Below are 24,801 nucleotides of genomic sequence, written 5' to 3' on the forward strand. Positions count from 1 at the left end.
TTACTTCTGATTGTGATTGCTTCTGATTGTGATTGCTTCTGATTGTGATAGCTTCTGATTGTGATTGCTTCTGATTGTGATTGCTTCTGATTGTGATTACTTCTGATTGTGATAGCTTCTGATTGTGAATGGTTCAGATTGTGATTGCTTCTGATTGTGAATGCTTCTGATTGTGAATGGTTCAGATTGTGATTGCTTCTGATTGTGATTACTTCTGATTGTGATAGCTTCTGATTGTGATTACTTCTGATTGTAATAGCTTCTGATTGTGATAGCTTCTGATTGTGATAGCTTCTGATTGTGATAGCTTCTGATTGTGATTACTTCTGATTGTGATAGCTTCTGATTGTGATTGCTTCTGATTGTGAATGCTTCTGATTGTGAATGGTTCAGATTGTGATTGCTTCTGATTGTGAATGCTTCTGATTGTGAATGGTTCAGATTGTGATTGCTTCTGATTGTGATAGCTTCTGATTGTGATTACTTCTGATTGTAATAGCTTCTGATTGTGATAGCTTCTGATTGTGATAGCTTCTGATTGTGATTGCTTCTGATTGTGATTGCTTCTGATTGTGATAGCTTCTGATTGTGATAGCTTCTGATTGTGATAGCTTCTGATTGTGATTACTTCTGATTGTGATAGCTTCTGATTGTGATTACTTCTGATTGTGATTACTTCTGATTGTGATTGCTTAAGATTATAATTGCTTCTGATTGTGATTACTTAAGATTGTGATTGCTTAAGATTGTGAATGCTTCTGATTGTGAATGCTTCTGATTGTGAATGGTTCAGATTGTGATTGCTTCGGATTATGATTGCTTCAGCCTAAAATGCAGATAATTATCAAATGAAAATTGTGATTAGCACCATAGTTATATACAATAATAAGAAGCTCTGACAGATTAAGAATTTTCTTTGTAAACTTTTATATCTGTTTAAAGGGACAGTAAAGTCAAAATTAAAATTAAAGTTTTATGATTCAGATAGAGCATGCCAACTTTTCAAGTTACTTCTCTTGGTATTATTTTTTGAAAAACATACCTAGGTAGGCTCAGGAGCAGCAATGCACTACTGGGAGCTAGCTGCTGGTTGCTGGCTGCACATATAATGGCTTTACTTGTATACTGTGATTATCTGGTGGTGGCTATCTTAGGCGGTCACATTTTTGTTGGCTGTTTGGCTGTTGGTGTCTATTATCAAAATATCATGTGGTATTTAGCTGTTGAATAATTTATAATATGTACAAATATATATATATATATATATATATATATATATATATTCATGTTTTGTTCCAAGCACTGTGCAAGCCAAATTGGGTCTCTAAAAGTTTAGATGAAACTGGGCTTATGTCTTATTGATAGACCTGTTTGGCATAGTGGAAGATATCCTCTGTAGTGAGATCCTATTGATTAAATGCATTAGTGGAATGTGTGTTACAGTGTTTCAGGCCTAAAAGTGGCTTCTATTATCTTCCATCTTCGCCCCTTTAAGTTTGATTATTCTAAAGGCAAGAACCAAGCATTGCCTCATTTGACCTGAAGAAAAGCACTTTCCTTTGCAATGGCAGGGAGATTCCACAAATTCATTCATTACTGTTGGGAATTCAACACCTGGAAACCAGGAGGAGGCAAAGACACCCCAACCAAAGCTATAAGTATCCCTCCCACTTCCCCTACTCCCCCAGTCATTCTTTGCCTAGTAAACTAGGAGGTTGGAGAAGAAAGTGTTCTGTAGATTTCTGGAAGTCCTTTAATGGGGAGTTTCCCTGCAAGACAGGACTGGGGTTCACAGAGTAACCATGTAAATATTCAGAGTGTTGTTGAAAGTTAGCTGCTGGATGTCGCAGGGAAGCTTCTCTGTCCTCCTTCCAGCATTTTGTGCTAACACCCCCTCTGGCAACCAGTGTAAGCTCACACTGCTTTCCTTTTTTTCTCAATTCCCTGCCAGATGCGGATGAAGGCTGTCAGACCTGGAGGTGCTGTTTCTGCTCCACAGCAGAGACCCTGGAGGGTAAGTCCATTTTACTTATTTAGCCCTTTCCCCTGGCAGCTGTGATTGTCTTCTGTCACATCTGGGAAAGGGAGACATTTAAAAGAGACCAGCTGGCACCTCCTTACTCCTCTGCTGGGGATATCTCTTTAATTAGAGCAGTCTGGAGTTCCATACTCTTATGCAGCTTTATGAAAGCGGCAGGGCTAACCAGCATCTCCTTAAGAGGACCTGGTGCAGACAAATCACTTTAGCCCTCAGTATGACCATGGGGTGTTACGCTCTTTTTGTGACTATGTCACTCAGCTGCCTTTACATTTAGTATACCACCAGTGGGGGGAATGCCCTTTTATAAACGTTTTAGAGTTTTTTTATGGTATTGGAGCATTTACAGTTAAGCTCCTTTACCGCAGTATTTTTGTTATTTCTGCCGTGGTACCTCCGGCTGAACATGTGAGGAGGCTACCGCAAGCTGTTATGAATTTAATTAACTCTAATATGGGGTTTTTGAAGTGCATTCCTTAAGGTTGGCTCTGAAGGTGATCGCAATGTGCACCGTTGATTCTAACGGTGTATGTTATCTGTGGCACCATTTTGTCTTCCCCATGGCGGTTTGCACTACTAAATGACTTTTCTCGCCACGGGCAATGTTTTTGGCGCGCTTTACAGATCAGTCCCTGGGGTTTCCTTCCTTGTTATCTCCAGCTCTTACATAATCTGAAGTCAAGTTTAGTGGCTGGTGCAAATGTTGCAGGTCGAGTGCGTCCAAGCACTACAGCCAATTTATATATTTATTTTGTTGGGAGTGATTCCCCCCCCCCCCCGGTTTAGGAAATGTATGTTTTTGTTCCCATATATGTTTGTGCTTTACCATTGGGTTACATTATTATATGCCAGGATCTTGGTACAGTACCGTCTTCATATTAGAGCTTGGCACAGATTTTTAATAGGGATTCCCTGGTGTTTGCTTCCATCTAGTGGCGGTTAATTGTAATTATCCCTTATTTCTAGTACTGCATCCGATTCTGTTGTTCTAACTCTTTATTAGGGGAACTGAAAAATATAATGTGCTTTATACAAAAAAATCATAACCACAAACAATAGGGTGGGTCTCATGGACTCTTGCCACTATGAAAGAAATTAATTTATCAGGTAAGTCCTTACATAAATTATGTTTTCTTTCATGTAAGTGGCAAGAGTCTATGAGCTAGTGACATATGGGATATAATACCCAAGATGTGGAAGTCATTAGAGAGGGAGGGATAAAAACTGCTATTTCCGCTGAGAAATTAAATCCAAAAAAAGAATTAAGTTTTCTTAAAAATTTCAAAAAAATTTAAATCAAAGATATTAGAATCAAACTAAGACAACTGCCTGAAGAACCTTTCTACCAAAGACTGCTTCATGAAGAAGCAAACTCATCAAAATGGTAAAATTTAGTAAAAGTATGCAAAGAAGACCAAGTTGCTGCTTTGCAAATTTGATTAACTGAAGCTTCATTCTTGAGAGTCCAAGAAGTGGCAACTGATCTAGTAGAATGAGCTGTAATTCTCTGAGGCGGAGACTGCCCTGCCTCCAAATAAGCTTTGTGAAACAAAAGTTTCAACCAAGAAGTCAGAGAAATAGCAGAGGCTTTCTGACCTTTCCTAGAGCCAGAAAAAATAACAATTAGACTGGAAGTCTTTCTGAAATCTTTAGTAGCCTCAACATAATATTTCAAAGCTCTTACCACATCCAAAGAATGTAAAGACCTTTCAAGAGTATTCTTAGGATTAGGACATAAAGAAGGAACAACAATTTCCCTATTGATGTTGTTAAAATTCACAACTTTATGAAAAAATTTAAATGAAGTCCGCAAAACAGTTTTATCTTGATAGAAAATCAGATAAGGAGACTCACAAGAGAGAGCAGGCAATTAAGAAACTGTTCTAGCAGAGGAGATAGCCAAAAGAAATAACACTTTCCAAGAAAGTAATTTAATGTCCAGAGAATGCATAGGCTCAAAAGGAGGAGCCTGCAAAATCTTCAAAACCAAATTGAGACTCCAAGCAGGAGAAATAGATTAAATAACAGGTTTAATATGAATCAAAGCCTGAATAGTGAATATCAGAAAGTTTAGCAATCTTTCTATGAAATAAGACAGAAAGAGCAGAAATCTGTCCTTTCAAAGTATTTGCAGACAAACCCTTATCCAAACCATCCTGAAGAAACTGTAAAACCCTAGCAATTCTAAAAGAATGCCAAGAATAATCATGAATTGAACACCACGAAATATAGGTTTTCCAAACCCAATACTACATTTTCCTGTATCATAGTGCTAATAACTGAGTCAGAGAAACCTCTATGACTAAGCACTAAGCGTTCAATTTCCATTCCATCAAATTTAGAGATTTGAGATCCTGATGGAAAAATGGCCCCTGAGACAGAAGGTCTGCCCTTAAAGGAAGTGGCCAAGGCTGGCAACTGGACATCCTGACAAGGTCCAAAATACCAAAACCTGAGAGGCCATGCTAGTGCTATCAGAAACACATAAGATTGTTCCATTATGATCTTGGAGATCACCCTTGGAAGAAAAACCAGAGATGGAAAAATGTAAGCAGGTTGGTAAAACCAAGGAACTGCTAGAGCATCCACCATCTCCGCCTGAGGATCCTTGGACCTGGAAAGGTATTTTGTAAGCTTCTTGTTCAGACGCAAGGCCATTAACTCTTTTTCTGGAGGACCCCACATCTGTACCAATTGAAAAAACACATCTGGATGGAGAGACCACTCTCCCGGATGTAAAGTCTGATGATAATCCGCTTCCCAATTGTCTACTCCTGGGATATGAATCACAGAAATTTGACAAGAGTTGGATTCTGCCCAAGAAAGTATCAGAGAGACTTCTTTCATTGCCCAAAGGACTGTGAGTCCCCCCTTGATGATTGACATATGCCACTGTAGTGACATTGTCTGTTGGAAATCGACTATAAAATTATCTTTTCAATAGAGGCCAAGCCTGAAGAGCTCTGAATATAGCACAGAGTTCTAAAATATTGATTGGTAACCTCGTCTCCTGAGGTTCCCAAACCCCTTGTGTTGTTAGAAACCCCCAAACAGCTCTCCAACCCGAAAGACTTGCATCTGTTATGATCACAGTCCAGGAAGGATAAACAAAGGAGGCCCCTTGAACAATAATGTGATGGTTTAACCACCAAGTCAGAGAGTGTTGAATGTTGGGATTTAAGTATATCAACTGTGATATCTGAGTATAATCTGTGCACCATTGGTGCAACATGCAAAGCTGTAGAGGTCTCATATGAAAACGAGCAAAGGGGATTGCGTCCGATGCTGCAGTCATGAGACCTAAAACTTCCATGCACATAGCCACTGAAGGGAATGATAGAGACTAAAGGTTTAGACAAGCTAAAACCAACTTCATTCGTCTCTTGTCTGTCAGAGAAAGAGTTATGGACACTGAATCTATCTGGAAACCTAAAAAGGTGTCATGATCCGGTGTACATGCGCTTAGGACACAGACCCTCGGGGCAGTGGTAGGGATTTGAAGACACCGACCCCTGACCCGGGGAAGAGTATCCTGGACGTGGATAGATGATATTCTGTGATTCATAGTTGCTAGAAGTTATTGTAGAATAAATGGAGAGTGCAACATTTGTATACAATATATTCTGAGTTCACTGTGACTTATAGTTAGTTAATAGAAGTAACTGCAGGATTCAATGAGAGAAAAATATAGCAAAGTGGAATGTTCAGGCTTCAGAGTAATCTGGTAAAAGATTGACACTTAGATGCAAACTAAGGATTGTTGCAGGTTCACAGTACATAATATTATATAACGCTGTATGTCAGAGTTAAAGCACAGCTGCACAGGTACTTAGACAAGCTGCAAGTTTAGGCATTAATTACTGTTTGTGCATTTAGATGCAAACTTGGTTTGTTGCAGGTTCACAGTACATATTATTATAAAGAGCTGTATGTCAGTAATTAGCAGAGCAGCACAGGTGAAAGTTAAGTTTAAGACATCAATTACTGTTTGAACATATATTGGAGAATCACAGGAAAACTTTTAATTGAACACATAGATGCAGAGTTCAGAATATGTTAACATATTTGCAGCAGGATATTTCAGCAATGACAACTTGTAGCAGAGAAATAGTTATAAAGTTCTGAGTAGGATGCTGTTGTAATTAGAGAGTGATGATAACCAAATGCATAGTTGATTTATAGTAAAGTTCAGAGATTGTTAAGTAGCTGTGTCCAGGAAACAGAATGGAGATATTTTTGATACTTGCGGTTTGATGATATTTTGCATAGGTAATTAGAAAATGCTGTATCTTGGAATAGTTGCTAAGTTCATGCAGGAAACAGTCACAGACCTCTGTTGTTCAGGATCACAACTTCAATGTTAATGCAAGGCACATTAGACCTGAGAAGGCTTAAAAAGAGGCTGAGGTAATCAGGTGCATGAATGATTAATCAGGCAGGCAGGCAAGCTGAATGTGAATACTGCCCAAATGCAGCAGTCAGAGAAGGATTTCTTAAAGGGATAGTGACATTAGGCTGAGATATGTTACAGATTCCCCTCCTTAAAGACGACCTCCGGGCGCCCAATACAATCCAAAAGGAGAGAGAACAAAATTGATATGGAGAATCGGTAGTAGGTGTATGGAGGTAGTGAGTCCAATCGGAAATCAAGAAAGGAGGGTTGGAGATCTCTTGAAAAAGTTGAATGACGAAGTAAAGGCCATGTAATTCAGGTATCAAAAGATCTTGACAATGATGAGAGCAAAACTTGAAGTCAACTTTTTTGTAGGCATCGTGAGAATGCATGAACGTAACATACAATGAGCTTCCTACCACAGAATCATCCTGAGGGTAGACAGGTGGATGTTCTTCATGATAGATGACCATGTACATAGCCAATGAAAAGGCAGCCAGTCCTAGAGATATGAATAGGCTTTCCTCAGCTTCAGAAATAGAGATGCAGCATTCTGGATTGATAACCAGATTAACCACCTTTGGGTCAGAGATTTGAGTATCCTCAGAATTAACCTCTTGGCTGAGGATTAGATATACTCCAAAAGAAAAAGCTATAGCCACTTCTAACGCAATAGCAGGGCTTTCTTCAAAATAGGAGATAGGAGTGTAGAGTGCAAGATTTGTCCAGTTCTTGCCATCTTCTAATTCAAAATGAAATGTCTCCTTACTGGATTCAGAATCAAAAGTGTTCTCACTAAGAATAGGTATATGAATGTCCACACCAGGGCAAGGTTCAGTCATATCCTCAGTAGGATCAGGTGAAGGAATGCACATGCCAGGGCAATGTTCAGAAGTACCCACATCTGGGCAAGGTTCAGTCATATCCTCAGTAGGATCAGGTGAAGGAATGCCCATGCCAGGGCAAGGTTCAACTATAGAGAAAGAAAAAGAACCCACTTTAGAGCCAGGAACCATACTCTCTTCTGAGCAGAGGGCAAGGCTTTCTTCAGGGTTCATAAACGAAGAATTAACAAGACCCACTTTAGAGCCAAGAACCATACTCGCTTCTGAGTAGAGGGCATGGCTATCTTCAGGATCAAGTATTATTACACCCATTTCTGGGTTAAACAAAGGAATACCCATACCAGGGTCAAAAACAGGAGAGTCCACCTTGATGCCAGGTTTAGTAGTATAATCATGGAAAACAGGAACAGGAATGGGCACAGGGGAATCTTCTTGAAGAACTTTTGTACAAGTATCAGGTTCAAGAATGTCCACTTGCGAACTTGGTTCAAAGTTGTCCTCACAGGATTGAGTATCAGGAATTCCTGTACAGGAAACTGATGTAGTAGAAAATGTAGGTTGATGCAAAGTATCTCCCAAGGGAAACAATTTCTTAGATGCAATAACAGAAGAATTTTGAGAAGGTAAAGTGTACTGAAATATGCCACACTCAGGTAGATGCGGAGGAATTGTGACACAAGATTCTGACTGAGAAGTTATCTGGAGTTCAGCAGGCATGCTTATTTGAGTTTGAATATCAGAGCTAAATTCTCCAGGGATTATCTCTGGTAACCTGAAAGGTTGCATATCTGGAACAGAATTATCTTTTGCTTCTAGCACAGGGTTTACAGGTATTGAGGCAGCATGAGAGGGATGCAAGAAATCAATAGTTGGAAACAATTTTTGTAGTTGTTGTAGAGTCTGAGAAGAGATACCATTAGATGCTTTAAGAAGAGACTGATAGTGACTATAGACATCATCCAGCTCGGTGTTGACAGTGTCAGGAGGCAAGAGAGGGTCTGGTACAACAGAATCTAAAACAGGGGAATCAGGCTGAGTTTCCTCTTTGCACTTCTGATTTTCTGTGGCCAGAAGGATTTTCTTCTTCTTCTTTTTCTTAGAGAGCTTAGATTTCTTCCCAGTATGAGGCTTCTTAGGTTGCTGCCATTGTGGCTTGTAGTAAGGTTGAGAACAGAAATCCTCTTCATCACTGGATGCATAATTCTGATGTGATAAATCAGCATAGTAGTTGAGAGGACCTTTACTCCTAACAGCAGTCTGTAAACCAGATGTCCTTTCTTCCAGCTCTGAATCTGTCCAATCTAACGAATCCATGGTAATATCAGAAATAGGAAGATCAGTATTTCCATGAGAGGTTTCATGATGGGAGCTGTCTGTATCATCCATGTTGTAAATATAACAACCAAGGATGTCATTATAGCAAATAGGTTGAGGTCTTGTCTGAGTTTGTGGCGAATTAAAGTTGCGCTCATACCAGTCTAATGCCAATTCAGCTGGATCTGTGAAGTCATCCTCCTTGTTGACATATACAGACTCAGAATCAGTATCATCAGGATAGGAATCACAAACAGGAGGAGTAGATGGTATTCTGGAACAGTAGTCCTGTCTCTTTAAATCTTTAAAAGGTCTGAATTTTTTCTGCTGAATCTATGAATGCATCCTCTTCAGTTACATAGTCAGACTCAGAATCAGTTTCACCAAAATGGAAACCACGAACATGAGGAACAGATGAAATTCTAGAAAAGTTGTTCTGTCTCTTTAAATCTTTAAAGATCTGAATTTTTTCTGCTGAATCGATGGATACATTCTCTTCATTTTCATAGTCAGATTCAGGATCAGTTTCACCAAAATGGTAACCACGAACATGAGTAGAGGATTGTCTAGAATGGGAGTACTGTGTCTTTAAATTTTTTAAAGTTTGAAAATCTTCTGTTTTTCCTTTAGGGATTGCTTGGGTCTGAGTTATGTTGTAATTTTTTATTTTCCTTTGAGGGTCGGTGCATCCACTACCACTTTGGATCCCTTTTTTAGGCATTAACATTCTGTCATGATCCGGTGTACATGCGCTCAGGACACAGACCCTCGGGGCAGTGGTAGGGATTTGAAGACACCGACCCCTGACCCGGGGAAGAGTATCCTGGACGTGGATAGATGATATTCTGTGATTCATAGTTGCTAGAAGTTATTGTAGAATAAATGGAGAGTGCAACATTTGTATACAATATATTCTGAGTTCACTGTGACTTATAGTTAGTTAATAGAAGTAACTGCAGGATTCAATGAGAGAAAAATATAGCAAAGTGGAATGTTCAGGCTTCAGAGTAATCTGGTAAAAGATTGACACTTAGATGCAAACTAAGGATTGTTGCAGGTTCACAGTACATAATATTATATAACGCTGTATGTCAGAGTTAAAGCACAGCTGCACAGGTATTATTATAAAGAGCTGTATGTCAGTAATTAGCAGAGCAGCACAGGTGAAAGTTAAGTTTAAGGCATCAATTACTGTTTGAACATATATTGGAGAATCACAGGAAAACTTTTAATTGAACACATAGATGCAGAGTTCAGAATATGTTAACATATTTGCAGCAGGATATTTCAGCAATGACAACTTGTAGCAGAGAAATAGTTATAAAGTTCTGAGTAGGATGCTGTTGTAATTAGAGAGTGATGATAACCAAATGCATAGTTGATTTATAGTAAAGTTCAGAGATTGTTAAGTAGCTGTGTCCAGGAAACAGAATGGAGATATTTTTGATACTTGCGGTTTGATGATATTTTGCATAGGTAATTAGAAAATGCTGTATCTTGGAATAGTTGCTAAGTTCATGCAGGAAACAGTCACAGACCTCTGTTGTTCAGGATCACAACTTCAATGTTAATGCAAGGCACATTAGACCTGAGAAGGCTTAAAAAGAGGCTGAGGTAATCAGGTGCATGAATGATTAATCAGGCAGGCAGGCAAGCTGAATGTGAATACTGCCCAAATGCAGCAGTCAGAGAAGGATTTCTTAAAGGGATAGTGACATTAGGCTGAGATATGTTACAAAAGGTGACCTTTGTCTGAGGAATCAAGAAACTCTTTTGTAAATTGATCCTCCAACCATGTCTTTGAAGAACCCACACAAGCTGTTTCATGTGAGATTCTGCTAAATGAAAAAATTGAGCTAGTACCAAGATATCGTCCAAATGAGGAAACACCGCAATACCCTGATCTCTGATTACAGATAGAAGGGCCAAACAACAAAAGGTATTCCAGCCTCCAGAAAATTTAAAAAGATCCTTTATTTTTCTTACATAGAGTCCTCAGAAGAAAACATGCAACGTTTCAAGCCTGCTATAGGCTCTTAATCAAGTATACATGATTAAGAGCCTATAGCAGGCTTGAAACGTTGTATGTTTTCTTCTGAGGACCCTATGTAAGAAAAATAAAGGTTTTTTTTAAATTTTCTGTAGGCTGGAATACCTTTTGTTGTTTGGACTGTATCTTGGGACTTGGCAGGTCCTACATTCCGTGCCCCACAAGCCTGAAAAGCAGTGTGCTGTTTTCCAAAACCTTTTCTATTACAGATAGAAGGGCACCAAGAACCTTTGAAAAGATTCTTGGAGCTGTTGCTAGGCCAAACGGAAGAGTGACAAATTGGTAATGCTTGTCCAGAAAGGAAAATCTCAGGAAACGATAGTGGTTTGGATGAATTGGAATGTGAAGATAAGCGTCCTGAAAGTCTATTGTGGACATGAAATGACCTTGCTGAACAAAAGGCAGAATAGTCCTTATAGTCACCATCTTGAAAGTTGGGACTCTTACAAAACGATTTAGAGTTTTCCGATCCAGAATTGGTCTGAATGAATCTTCCTTCTTTGGGACAATGAACAGATTTGAATAAAAACCCAAACCCTGTTCCTGTTGAGGAACTGGAACAAACACCCCTGAAAGCTCTATATCTGAAACACACTTCAGAAAAGCCTGAGACTTCACAGGGTTTGCTGGAACATGGGAAAGAAAGAATCTTCCCATGAGAAATCTTATTCTGAAACCTATTTGATACCCCTGAGAAACAATATCCTGAATCCATTGATATTGGACAGAATCTGCCCAAATGTCTTGAAATAATTTCAATCTGCCGCCCCCCCCCCCCCCCCCGCCACCAGTTGAACTGGTTTTAGGGCTGCACCTTCATGCAGTCTTAGGGCCTGTATTTGGTTTCTTATAAGGCTTGGATTTATTCCAATTCATAGATGGTCTCCAATAGGAACCAGAGGCCTTAGGGGAAGCAGTGTTTTTTTGTTCTTTAATTTGACGAAAGGAACGAAAACGATTGGGAGCTTTGAATTTACCCTTAGAAATCTTGGGGCAGAAAAACTTCCTTACCCCCAGTGATAGTGGAGATAATAGAATCCAATTGAGAACCAAATAAATTATTACCCTGAAAAGATAGATATAGTAATCTAGCTTTAGACACCATATCAGCATTCCATGATTTAAGCCTTAAAGCTTTTCTAGATAGAATAGCTAACAACATAGATTTGATATCAATCTTAATAATATCGAATATAGCATCACAAATGAAATGATTAGCATTTTGAAGTAAAAGAACAATGCTAGACAATTTGGGATCTGATAACTGCTGTGCTAGACTGTTCAACCAAAAAGTTGAAGCAGCAGCAACATCAGCCATAGAAATAGCAGGTCTAAGAATATAGCCAGTATGTAAATATGCCTTCCTAAGATAAGATTCAATTTTCCTATCTAAGGGATCCTTAAAAGAAGTATTATCTTCCATAGGAATAGTAGTACGTTTTGCAAGAGTAGAAATAGCGCCATCAACCTTAGGGACTTTCTCCCAAAGCTCTAAATTGGACACAGGTAAAGGATACCATTTTTTAAACCTAGAAGAACTAGGCTTAGATCATTCCTTAGTAATCATATTAGAGATAGCATCTGGAATAGGAAAATCTTCAGGAGTAACCTCAGAAGTATTAAAAACAGAATTCAAACATTTGCTATTCTTGTTATCAAGAGGACAAGTTCCCTCAATACCTAAAGTAAACAATACTTCCTTTAACAAAGAATGAATATATTCAATCTTGAAAAGAAAGGTTGATTTATCAATTTCAATGTCTGAAGTAGGATCCTCTGAGCCAGAGAAATTCTCATCAGCAGAAAATACTTCAGTATGCTGTTGATCAATACAAACTTCATCAGATTCATGAAAAGTTAGGAGAGACCTATTACGTTTATTTGAAGCCGGAATAGCAGTCATATATAGCCTTCTCTATGGCTGCAGCAATATAATCTTTTATATCTACAGGAATATCATGTGCATTAGACTGTGAAGGTTTAACAGTAAATATATTTGTAGTTATAGAAACATTATCAGCATGTATCATAACAAGTGCCACATATTTGAGCTGAAGAAGTAAGATCAGCTAATTTACAACATACACACTTAGCTTTGGTAGATTTGTTTTCAGGCAACTTCGTTCCTACAGTAACATCAGAGGCAGGATTAGTTTGAGACATTGTGCAAGATGTAACAAAAAAAGAAAAAAATAACTTTTAAACAAAATATTTCCTCAAATTAGCAGTTTCAGGAATGGGAAAAATGCTTATGAAAAAATACTTATATGAAAAACAAAAACAAACATCATAGCCCTCTGTAAACAAATGTGAGCAGAGAGCAAAAGAGGGAGAGACTTAATATAATACATTTTTGGCGCCAACAATGACGCAAACAGAGATGACGCAAATGCAGACAAAAAAACTTTTGGTGCCAAAGTTAACAAGAAATGAAACGACTCGCGTCATAACAGGCGCGACTTTGCGGCAAAAAAATTAGAGTCAACAAAGACGCAAGAAATTACAAAAATATTCGCGCCAAGAATGACGCAATAAATAGAAGCATTTGAAATTTGAAAAAACAAGTCAGAAGTTACAACTAGCTGGGACTCCAGTTAAGAAAAAAATTACTAAATTTCTCCCAAAAACATAATTTCTATGCTGAAACTGTTAGACTGCAAAGGGAAATAAACATAGACCTGACTCATGGCAAATATTTGCAATATATATTAAAACTTTAAAATATAAAGTGCCAAACATAGCTGAGAGTGTCTTAAAAAAAAGATATACTTACCTGAAGAGACCCATCCACATATAGCAGACAGTCAAACCAGTACTGAAAAATATCAGCAGAGGTAATGGTAGAGGAGTATAATGTCAATCTGTAAAGGGAGGTGGCAGATGAATCCCCACGACCGAATTTACAGAGAGCCTTAGAATAGATTTCCCATAGGTGAAAACATGGCATCATCAGGCAATACTCCCTCACATCCCTCAGACAAACACTGTACTTTGAGAGGAATTGGGCTTCAAAATGCTTAGAAGCGCCTTTCACATAAGAAAATCAAGCACAGCTTGCTTCACTATACTCCAACGGAGGCAAATATTGTAAAACTGAGGTATGAGTGAGGTGGGAGGTGTATTTATAATCATTTTGAGGTTTGGGAAACTTTGCCCCCTCCTGGTAGGAATGTATATCCCATACATCACTAGCTCATGGACTCTTTCCACTTACATGAAAGAAACAAAATGTATGCTTACCTGATAAATTATTTTCTTTCCTGGCAGGGAGAGTCCACGAACCCCCCCCCCCCCTGTTATTTTAAGGCAGCGTTTTTCTTTATCTTCAGGCACCTCTGTACCCCTTGTGTTTCTCCTACTTTTCCTTATTTCCTCAGCTGAATGACTGGGGGGGGTAGGGGAAGTGGGAGGGATACTTATAAATTGTGGCTCGAGTGTCTGCCTCCTCCTGGTGGCCAGGTGTTGAATTCCCAACAGTAATGAATGAATTTGTGGGCTCTCCCTGCCATTGGAAAGAAAATACTTTATCAGGTAAGCATAAATTTTGTTTTGTAATGGGAAGCCAATGATATTTATTTATTTGTTTGTAATCTGGTGCCATTTATTTTACAAAAAGAAAGAAATATTACATTTAAAATATACTCTTTTAGATTCAACACAGATTTTTTTTTTTATGTTTCCACTAAAGTGAAGGTCAATTTTGACAAATTAGTGCCCGGTTTTTAATAATCCTATTAAAAACAAGGGTAAATTCCACTAGTGTGGCGCTTACCGTTCCTGCGAGGGTCCGGGGTCCTTTCACTGAGCAGCGTCACTTCAGCGTGTCTGAGAGATAACAGTGTGTCACGTCCGTTCCGCTCCTCCGTGCAGACTGTGTGAGAGATCCGGAAGTAGGGAGCCCAGCCGACACGCCTCTGTCCAGGCGTGATGAGAATACAAAGTGCAACGTGAGAGAACGGCTACAGGGCTACAAACCTACTTAGTCCAGTGAAAAAGGGGACAGCAAAAACAAAGTTTGTAAAAGTAAAAAGGCTTTATTGTGTAACACTAAAAACAAGTAGAGCCGTAGCTCAAAACAGCATACACTGACAAAAGGGGTAACAGTGCAGCACAGCAGACATGTTTCGTGTGTCCTCAGCACACTTGTTCACTGCACTAAAAACAAGGGTACTTTAATTCATCAAAATTGACATTTCAAGCGTTTTCTCCAAAAAATTACCTTTTAATCCTGAGAGCCGCTGCAGCATTTCCTCCGCCCATCGCAAGTCCTCTTCGCGGTTCCAAAATGACGACTTCGGCTTCATCCAATCATGGTGTTTCCTCAGGCCATGATCCCCCCCGGGGGAACGCCTTGATTGGAGGAAGCCGGATTCGTCATTTCTGATGTAAGCAGAGGCTTCCGACGGCTGGGGGAATCGATGGAGCAGCTTTTAGGATTAAAAGGTAAGTTTTTTAAGAAAACGCTTGAAATGTCAATTTTTATGAATTAAAGTGCCCTTGTTTTTAATAGGATTATTAAAAACCGGACACTAATTTGTCAAAATTGACCCTCACGTTAAGGCTGAGAGCTAATTTTTGGTGAGCTAGGTCATTCTTCTTCATTTGAATCACCTGGAAAATTGTGTACCAGGTGACATTTCAGTGAAGTAACCAGAGAAGATATTGTGTCGGGCACAATATTTCTTCTGAATGCTGTAAAAGCAGTTTATAACCATTCCTCCTCAAAATTAGTAGTACTTTAGCTGTTAAAGGGACATGAAATCCAAATTATTGTCTAATTTGCTTTATTATTTAGATATCCTTTGTTGAAGAAATAGCCATGCACATGGGTGAGCGAATCACACAAGGCATCTTTGTGCAGCCACCAATCAGCAGCTACTGAACCTATTTAAACATGATTTTCAACAAAGGATATCAAGAGAATTAAGCAAATTAGATAATAGAAGTAAATTTGACAGTTGTTTAAAATTGCATGCTCTTTCTAAATAATTAATTATAAATAATTTGGGTTTCATGTCCCTTTAAATTCAGGTTCTCAGTTTCAAACTTAAATGTGTATGGTTGAAATTACTTGAAGCATATAATTACAGAGGTCTTAGAGGTCTCAATTAAAACTTGGCCCACACCTTTAGGGGGCCCATCTGGCCCTACAATCAGAAGTGGTATTGCTACAGGAGACCCAGAGGGTCCCAAGATACACCTGCTTCCTGACTGGCCCCTGAAAAAAAAGGCTCTTAGTGTATGAAAGATGTTTGTATTTACCTCTACAAATACTGCCACAGTGTTGCTATACAGAAGAATCTGAATCCAAAAATAAAGTGATCAATCAGCACCCCCATACCTGCAAGCACCGACAGGGTAGGCCAATCCGTCTTATACAACTATATAAACAGCAAGTCCACCCACAGGAATAAAATGTTATCCTTTATTTTATCATAAGCTTAAATGTGAAATGAGACATTGTTTCAAGTCCAGTGGCCCTTAATCGTGCCCTCTGGGCTTGAAATATTGTCTCATTTCACCTTGACTGTTGCTGGACTTGCAGTTTATGTATACAAAAATAATTGCAACATATTTGTACCGTGCATATTTTTTGGCACAGACTAACCAAGGTGACAGAACAGACACACAGAAACAGCTTCACTTGCTCACGTGTAGATACCAGCTCAGTTTCTGATAATTGCAAACAACCTGAAATTGCACTGTTGAAATGGGGGCCCCACCAAAATCTTTGCCCATAGGCCCAGTGAGATCTAGTTATGCCCCTGACTTGAGTTGTTCCCAACTTATTACTTCTTTTGTGCTACTCTTTCCACCAATCATTTTTGGGAAAATCTTCAAGAGGCCTAGGTTAAAGGCTCCCTCTGGTGGTCATTGTTAGTATTACGTTTGCTGAAATGCATCTACAGTAGTTTTTTTCTTTTGCACTTATATATATTTTTTTCTTTACAGGCTTCGCCTATTCCAGAAATTCTCTACATTCCGTATTCTAGCCTGTGGTGGAGATGGCAGTGTGGGGTGGGTCCTGTCTGAGATTGACAAGCTGGGACTTCACAAACAGGTATATGTACATACTGTCACATGTCATAAGATACTTATGACACATCTTTTTCTTCTCTTACATTTACCTATAACTTTCCTACAAGTTCTCCTAAATCTTCGGGTAACCTACTCCCTTACTACTCAGAGAATCTCTTTCTATAACTCCATATAAATTTGTGTTGATAAAAATATATTTTCTCTTGTTAAGTGTATCCAGTCCACGGATCATCCATTACTTGTGGGATATTCTCCTTCCCAACAGGAAGTTGCAAGAGGATCACCCACAGCAGAGCTGCTATATAGCTCCTCCCCTCACTGCCATATCCAGTCATTCTCTTGCAACTCTCAACAAAGATGGACGTAGTAAGAGGAGAGTGGTGTATTATAGTTAGTTTTTTAACTTCAATCAAAAGTTTGTTATTTTTAAATGGTACCGGAGTGTACTGTTTCATCTCAGGCAGCATTAGAAGAAGAATCTGCCTGTGATTTCTATGATCTTAGCAGAAGTAACTAAGATCCATTGCTGTTCTCACATATTCTGAGGAGTGAGGTAACTTCAGAGAGGGAATGGCGTGCAGGTTTTCCTGCAATAAGGTATGTGCAGTTAATATTTTTCTAGGGATGGAATTTGCTAGAAAATGCTGCTGATACCGGATTAATGTAAGTAAAGCCTTAAATGCAGTGATAGCGACTGGTATCAGGCTTATTAATAGAGATACATACTCTTATAAAAGTGTAATATAAAACGTTTGCTGGCATGTTTAATCGTTTTTATATATGTTTGGTGACAAAACTTGTTGGGGCCTAGTTTTTTTCCACATGGCTGGTTTGATTTTTGCTTAGAAACAGTTCCTGAGGCTTTCCACTGTTGCAATATGAGTGGGAAGGGCCTATTTTAGTGCTTTTCTGTGCAGCTAAAAATACTGACAGAGACATTCAGCTTCTTCCTGCATGATCCAGGACATCTCTGAAGGGCTCAAAAGGCTTCAAAGTCGTGTTTGAGGAGGGTAACAATCACAGTAGACTGTGGCAGTTGTTGTGACTGTGTTTAAAAAACGTTTTTGTCATTTATTATTCTGTTTTTGTTATTAAGGGGTTAATCATCCATTTGCAAGTGGGTGCAATGCTCTGCTGACTTGTTACATACACTGTAAAAAATTTGTTAGTGTAACTGCCTTTTTTCACTGTTATTTCAAATTTTGTCAAAATTTGTTTCTCTTAAAGGCACAGTAACATTTTTTATATTGCTTGTTAACTTGCTTTAAAGTGTTTTCCAAGCTTGCTAGTCTCATTGCTAGTCTGTACAAACATCTCTGAAATAGAGGATACTTGTTCATTATGTTTAAAAGCCATGGTGGAGCCCCATAGGAGAATGTGTACTAAATGTATTGATTTCACCTTAAACAGTAAAGATCAGTCTTTATCTATAATAGAATTGTCACCAGAGGGGTCTGTCGAGGGGGAAGTTATGCCGACTAACTCTCCCCACGTGTCGGACCCTTCGCCTCCCGCTCAAGGGACGCACGCTAATATGGCGCCAAGTACATCAGGGACGCCCATAGCAATTGCTTTGCAGGACATGGCTGCAATCATGAATAATACCCTGTCAGAGGTATTATCCAGATTGCCTGAATTGAGAGGCAAGCGCGATAGCTCTGGGGTTAGACGAGATACAGAGCGCGTAGATGCTGTAAGAGCCATGTCTGATACTGCGTCACAATATGCAGAACCTGAGGACGGAGAGCTTCAGTCTGTGGGTGACGTCTCTGAATCGGGGAGACCTGATTCAGAGATTTATAATTTTAAATTTAAGCTTGAGAACCTCCGTGTATTGCTTGGGGAGGTATTAGCTGCTCTGAATGACTGTGACACAATTGCAGTGCCAGAGAAATTGTGTAGGCTGGATAAATACTATGCAGTGCCGGTGAGTACTGATGTTTTTCCAATACCTAAAAGGCTTACAGAAATTATTAGTAAGGAGTGGGATAGGCCCGGTGTGCCCTTTTCCCCACCTCCTATATTTAGAAAAATGTTTCCAATAGATGCCACTACACGGGACTTATGGCAGACTGTCCCTAAGGTGGAGGGAGCAGTTTCTACTTTAGCAAAGCGTACCACTATCCCGGTTGAGGACAGTTGTGCTTTTTCAGATCCAATGGATAAAAAAATTAGAGGGTTACCTTAAGAAAATGTTTATTCAACAAGGTTTTTATTTTACAGCCCCTTGCATGCATTGCGCCTGTCACTGCTGCGGCGGCATTCTGGTTTGAGGCCCTGGAAGAGGCCATCCATACAGCTCCATTGACTGAAATTGTTGACAAGCTTAGAACTCTTAAGCTAGCTATCTCATTTGTTTCTGATGCCATTGTTCATTTGACTAAACTAACGGCTAAGAATTCCGGATTCGCCATCCAGGCGCGTAGGGCGCTATGGCTCAAATCCTGGTCAGCTGATGTGACTTCAAAGTCTAAATTACTCAACATTCCTTTCAAGGGGCAGACCTTATTCGGGCCTGGTTTGAAAGAAATTATTGCTGACATTACTGTAGGTAAGGGTCATACCCTTCCTCAGGACAGGGCCAAATCAAAGGCCAAACAGTCTAATTTTCGTGCCTTTCGAAATTTCAAGGCAGGTGCAGCATCAACTTCCTCTGCTTCAAAACAAGAGGGAACGTTTGCTCAATCCAAGCAGGCCTGGAAACCTAACCAGTCCTGGAACAAGGGCAAGCAGGCCAGAAAGCCTGCTGCTGCCTCTAAGACAGCATGAAGGAGCGGCCCCCTATCCGACAACGGATCTAGTATGGGGCAGACTCTCTCTCTTCGCCCAGGTGTGGGCAAGAGATGTTCAGGATCCCTGGGCGTTGGAGATCATATCTCAGGGATATCTTAGGACTTCAAAGCTTCTCCTCCACAAGGGAGATTTCACCTTTCAAGATTATCTGCAAACCAGATAAAGAAAGAGGCATTCCTAAGCTGCGTACAAGATCTCCTTGTAATTGGAGTCATCCATCCAGTTCAGCGGACGGAACAAGGACAGGGGTTTTATTCAAATCTGTTTGTGGTTCCCAAAAAAGAGGGAACCTTCAGACCAATTTTGGATTTAAAGATCCTAAACAAATTCCTCAGAGTTCCGTCATTCAAGATGGAAACCATTTTACACATGATCCAAGAGGGTCAGTACATGACCACAGTGGACTTAAAGGATGCCTACCTTCACATTCCGATTCACAAGAATCATCATCAGTTCCTGATGTTTGCCTTTCTAGACAGGCATTACCAATTTGTAGCTCTTCCATTCGGGTTGGCTACAGCCCCAAGAATTTGTACAAAGGTTCTGGGCTCACTTCTGGCGGTCCTAAGACCGCGAGGCATAGCGGTAGCTCCTTACCTGGACGATATCCTGATACAGGCGTCAAGCTTTCAAATTGCCAAATCTCATACAGAGATAGTTTTGGCATTCCTGAGGTCGCATGGGTGGAAAGTGAACAAAGAAAAGAGTTCTCTATCTCCTCTCACGAGGGTTTCCTTCCTAGGGACTCTAATAGGTTCTGTAGAAATGAAAATTTACCTGACGGAGTCCAGGTTATCAAAACTTCTAAATGCTTGCCGTGTTCTTCACTCCATTCCGCGCCCCACGGTGGCTCAGTGCATGGAAGTAATCGGCTTAATGGTAGCGGCGATGGACATAGTGCCATTCCCGCACCTGCATCTCAGACCGCTGCAATTATGCATGCTCAGTCAGTGGAATGGGGATTACACAGATTTGTCCCCTCTACTAAATCTGGATCAGGAAACCAGACATTCTCTTCTCTGGTGGTTATCTCGGGCCCATCTGTCCAAGGGTATGACCTTTCGCAGACCAGATTGGACAATTGTAACAACAGATGCCAGCCTTCTAGGTTGGGGTGCAGTCTGGAACTCCCTGAAGGCTCAGGGTTCAAGGACTCAGGAGGATAAACTCCTCCCAATAAATATTCTGGAGTTAAGAGCAATATTCAATGCTCTTCTGGCTTGGCCTCAGCTAGCAACACTGAGGTTCATCATATTTCAGTCGGACAACATCACGACTGTGGCTTACATCAACCATCAAGGGGGAACCAGGAGTTCCCTAGCGATGTCAGAAGTCTCCAAGATAATTCGCTGGGCAGAGATTCACTCTTGCCGCCTGTCAGCGATCCATATCCCAGGTGTAGAGAACTGGGAGGCGGATTTTCTAAGTCGTCAGACTTTTCATCCGGGGGAATGGGAACTCCATCCGGAGGTGTTTGCTCAATTGGTTCTCCGTTGGGGCAAACCAGAATTGGATCTCATGGCGTCTCGCCAGAACGCCAAGCTTCCTTGTTACGGATCCAGGTCCAGGGACCCAGAAGCGGCACTGATAGATGCTCTAGCAGCGCCTTGGTTCTTCAACCTGGCTTATGTGTTTCCACCGTTTCCTCTGCTCCCTTGTCTGATTGCCAAAATCAAACAGGAAAGAGCATCGGTGATATTGATAGCGCCTGCGTGGCCACGCAGGACCTGGTATGCAGACCTAGTGGACATGTCATCCTTTCCACCATGGACTCTGCCTCTGAGACAAGACCTTCTAATACAAGGTCCTTTCAATCATCTGAATCTACTTTCTCTGAGACTGACTGCATGGAGATTGAACGCTTGATCCTATCAAAGCGTGGCTTCTCCGAGTCAGTAATTGATACCTTAATACAGGCACGAAAGCCTGTCACCAGGAAAATTTACCACAAGATATGGCGTAAATATCTTCATTGGTGTGAATCCAAGAATTACTCATGGAGTAGGGTTAGGATTCCTAGGATATTGTCCTTTCTCCAAGAGGGTTTGGACAAAGGATTATCAGCTAGTTCTTTAAAGGGACAGATTTCTGCTCTGTCTATTCTTTTACACAAGCGTCTGGCAGAAGTTCCAGACGTTCAGGCATTTTGTCAGGCTTTAGTTAGAATTAAGCCTGTGTTTAAACCTGTTGCTCCTCCATGGAGCTTAAACTTGGTTCTTAAAGTTCTTCATTCTATTGATATCAAACTTCTTTCATGGAAAGTTCTTTTTCTGATGGCTATTTCCTCAGCTCGAAGAGTCTCGGAGTTATCTGCCTTACATTGTGATTCTCCTTATCTGATCTTTCATTCAGATAAAGTTGTTCTGCGTACAAAACCTGGGTTTTTACCTAAGGTGGTTTCTAACAAGAATATCAATCAAGAGATTGTTGTTCCATCATTATGTCCTAATCCTTCTTCAAAGAAGGAACGTCTTTTGCATAATCTAGACGTAGTCCGTGCCTTGAAGTTTTACTTACAGGCTACTAAAGATTTTCGCCAAACATCTAACCTGTTTGTTGTTTACTCTGGACAGAGGAGAAGTCAGAAGGCCTCGGCAACCTCTCTTTCTTTTTGGCTTCGGAGTATAATCCGTTTAGCCTATGAGACTGCTGGACAGCAGCCTCCTGAAAGGATTACAGCTCATTCTACTAGAGCTGTGGCTTCCACCTGGGCCTTTAAAAATGAGGCCTCTGTTGAACAGATTTGCAAGGCTGCAACTTGGTCTTCCCTTCATACTTTTTCCAAATTTTACAAATTTGATACTTTTGCTTCTTTGGAGGCTGTTTTTGGGAGAAAGGTTCTACAGGCAGTGGTTCCTTCCGTTTAAGTTCCTGCCTTGTCCCTCCCATCATCCGTGTACTTTAGCTTTGGTATTGGTATCCCACAAGTAATGGATGATCCGTGGACTGGATACACTTAACAAGAGAAAACATAATTTATGCTTACCTGATAAATTTATTTCTCTTGTAGTGTATCCAGTCCACGGCCCGCCCTGTCCTTTTCAGGCAGGTCTAAATTTTAATTAAACTACAGTCACCACTGCACCCTATGGTTTCTCCTTTCTCTGCTTGTTTCGGTCGAATGACTGGATATGGCAGTGAGGGGAGGAGCTATATAGCAGCTCTGCTGTGGGTGATCCTCTTGCAACTTCCTGTTGGGAAGGAGAATATCCCACAAGTAATGGATGATCCGTGGACTGGATACACTACAAGAGAAATAAATTTATCAGGTAAGCATAAATTATGTTTTTTCCAGATTCTATTATTTTATTTTATAGAAAAACTTATAGATAATCCAAACTTTGAGAGTCTTTCTTACTGTGTCACCTTCCCTACATGAAAGTAAATTGTGTACATACAAATCCATATTAGACCCAAATGTTAAAGAAGTTATTATTACAAGTATATATTCCTGTACAATGAATTACCTTTTACATTGCTCTGAATAATTTCTCCCAAAAAACTCCTACATATATTCTTATCCTCGTGTATACTTTGAGCAACACCTACAAATACATATAAAGCCACCATATTCGTATTCCTCCATATATAACACCTCATATCAATCATTATGATAATCAGCTATAAACCCATCATATTGCTTTATGTAACCTCACCTATTTTATGTTTCCATTGTAGTGCCAACTTGGAGTTCTTCCTCTAGGTACTGGGAATGATTTGGCACGTGTCCTAGGTTGGGGTAGCCTCTGTGATGATGATGCTCAACTGCTTCAAATCCTGGAGAAATTGGAAAGAGCTACAACTAAAATGCTTGACAGGTATAATTCAAGGAAGGGTTTCATTCAAGATAGGATTAAACTTTTTTAATTGTGCAGATTCCTAGTCGCACCGCACACATGACCAAACCTGTACCTTGATATAAAGACGTAACAACTGAAGTCCACAGCAACAATAATTTGAAGGAAAAAGGTTTTTCAAGCTTTATAGCATTTATTTATCCTTTACAGCTTCATACAGCATAGGCACCCAGCAGCAAATGCAACGTTTCGGGCGTTAACCCTTACTCATGCTAAGGGTTAACGCCCGAAACGTTGCATTTGCTGCTGGGTGCCTATGCTGTATGAAGCTGTAAAGGATAAATAAATGCTATAAAGCTTGAAAAACCTTTTTCCTTCAAATTATTGGTGCTGTGGACTTCAGTTGTTACTACATTACGGAGTGGCGTTTGCAGTAGCCCTCCATCACGTGCATCAGGTGTGTGCTGTCTGTCATATGTGAACCCCTTGATATAAAGAAGAAGAGGTGCTCAGTGCTCACGTGTCACAGTAATTTGTGTCTGCACAATCTCCTCCAGGAAGTGACGATGTTAGTAAAATAATACCACACTTGAGGGGGATTGTGTATTGTCAGGAACTCCTCCTACTGCAGAACCACATTATCAAGGGACAATCCAGAGCTGGCTAAACTAGTGTCAGAGGGGATTACAATTCTTTAATACCCAAGAAATGGTTGAACTAATCCCATAATCCTATCCAATAGGTGGTTGCACTCATGCTCAGAAGTAGAGCATAGGTTTATTGCATAAGTGCTGACTATACTCGTGTGCAGAGGTGGCTTTAGATTCAAGAATTTGCCTTGTTGATAGCTTTGTTAGTTTGGGATATTACTCTTGATGTGACTGTGCGAGAGTTCAGCTGTCACCCCATATACAGTATATCACCTCACCCTGTATATCACCTCTCTGTATTCCTCAGGTGGAGTATTCTAACTTATGAGTCTCCCAAACACTCTCCCCCTGCAATCAGAGAGGATGAGAATGGAGAATCCAAGTTTCAGGTGAGAGGATTTACTTAATAATGATTTTGTTTCTCATCTTCTTTTATTTTTAAGCATTAATAAAAGAAGGAAAACTTGGTCCTACTCAACCAAGCAATATAATAATATGTTAGTCTTAAAGGGACAGTCTAGTCTAAAACAAACTTTCAGTATTCAGATAGGGCATGTCCTTTTAAACAATTTTCTAGGAGCCAGCACTGATTGAATCAAATGCAAGTCTGTCAAATGAACTTAAATAAGGGGGCAGTCTGCAGAGGCTTAGATTCAAGTTAATCACAGAGCTAAAAAGTGTATTAATATAACTGTGTTGGTTATGCAAAACAAAGGAATGGGTAATAAAGGGATTATCTATCTTTTAAAACAATAAATATTCTGGTGTAGACTGTCCCTTTAATATATCACTTCCATGACTACACTTTAGTACCAGTAGGAACTGACTACATACACATGGCACTCCCCATGATTCCAACAATTTTCTGTATAGATGTAAAGT

At 40.0% G+C, this 24,801-nt stretch overlaps 1 protein-coding gene across 4 annotated transcripts in view; it reads left to right on the top strand.

Moving 5' to 3' along the window:
• LOC128645753 (diacylglycerol kinase delta) overlaps nucleotides 1-24,801 on the top strand; it is a 245,823-nt gene that overhangs the window by 162,617 nt on the left and 58,405 nt on the right. For all 4 annotated transcript variants that reach the window (XM_053698976.1, XM_053698975.1, XM_053698977.1 and 1 more), the window contains 3 exons: nucleotides 16,593-16,701; nucleotides 23,151-23,290; nucleotides 24,227-24,308. In XM_053698976.1, coding sequence (XP_053554951.1) covers nucleotides 16,593-16,701; nucleotides 23,151-23,290; nucleotides 24,227-24,308 — 331 coding nt within the window. The remainder of the gene's footprint in view (nucleotides 1-16,592; nucleotides 16,702-23,150; nucleotides 23,291-24,226; nucleotides 24,309-24,801) is intronic.

Source organism: Bombina bombina, chromosome 1 (assembly GCF_027579735.1).
Source record: "Bombina bombina isolate aBomBom1 chromosome 1, aBomBom1.pri, whole genome shotgun sequence".
NCBI lineage: Eukaryota > Metazoa > Chordata > Amphibia > Anura > Bombinatoridae > Bombina > Bombina bombina.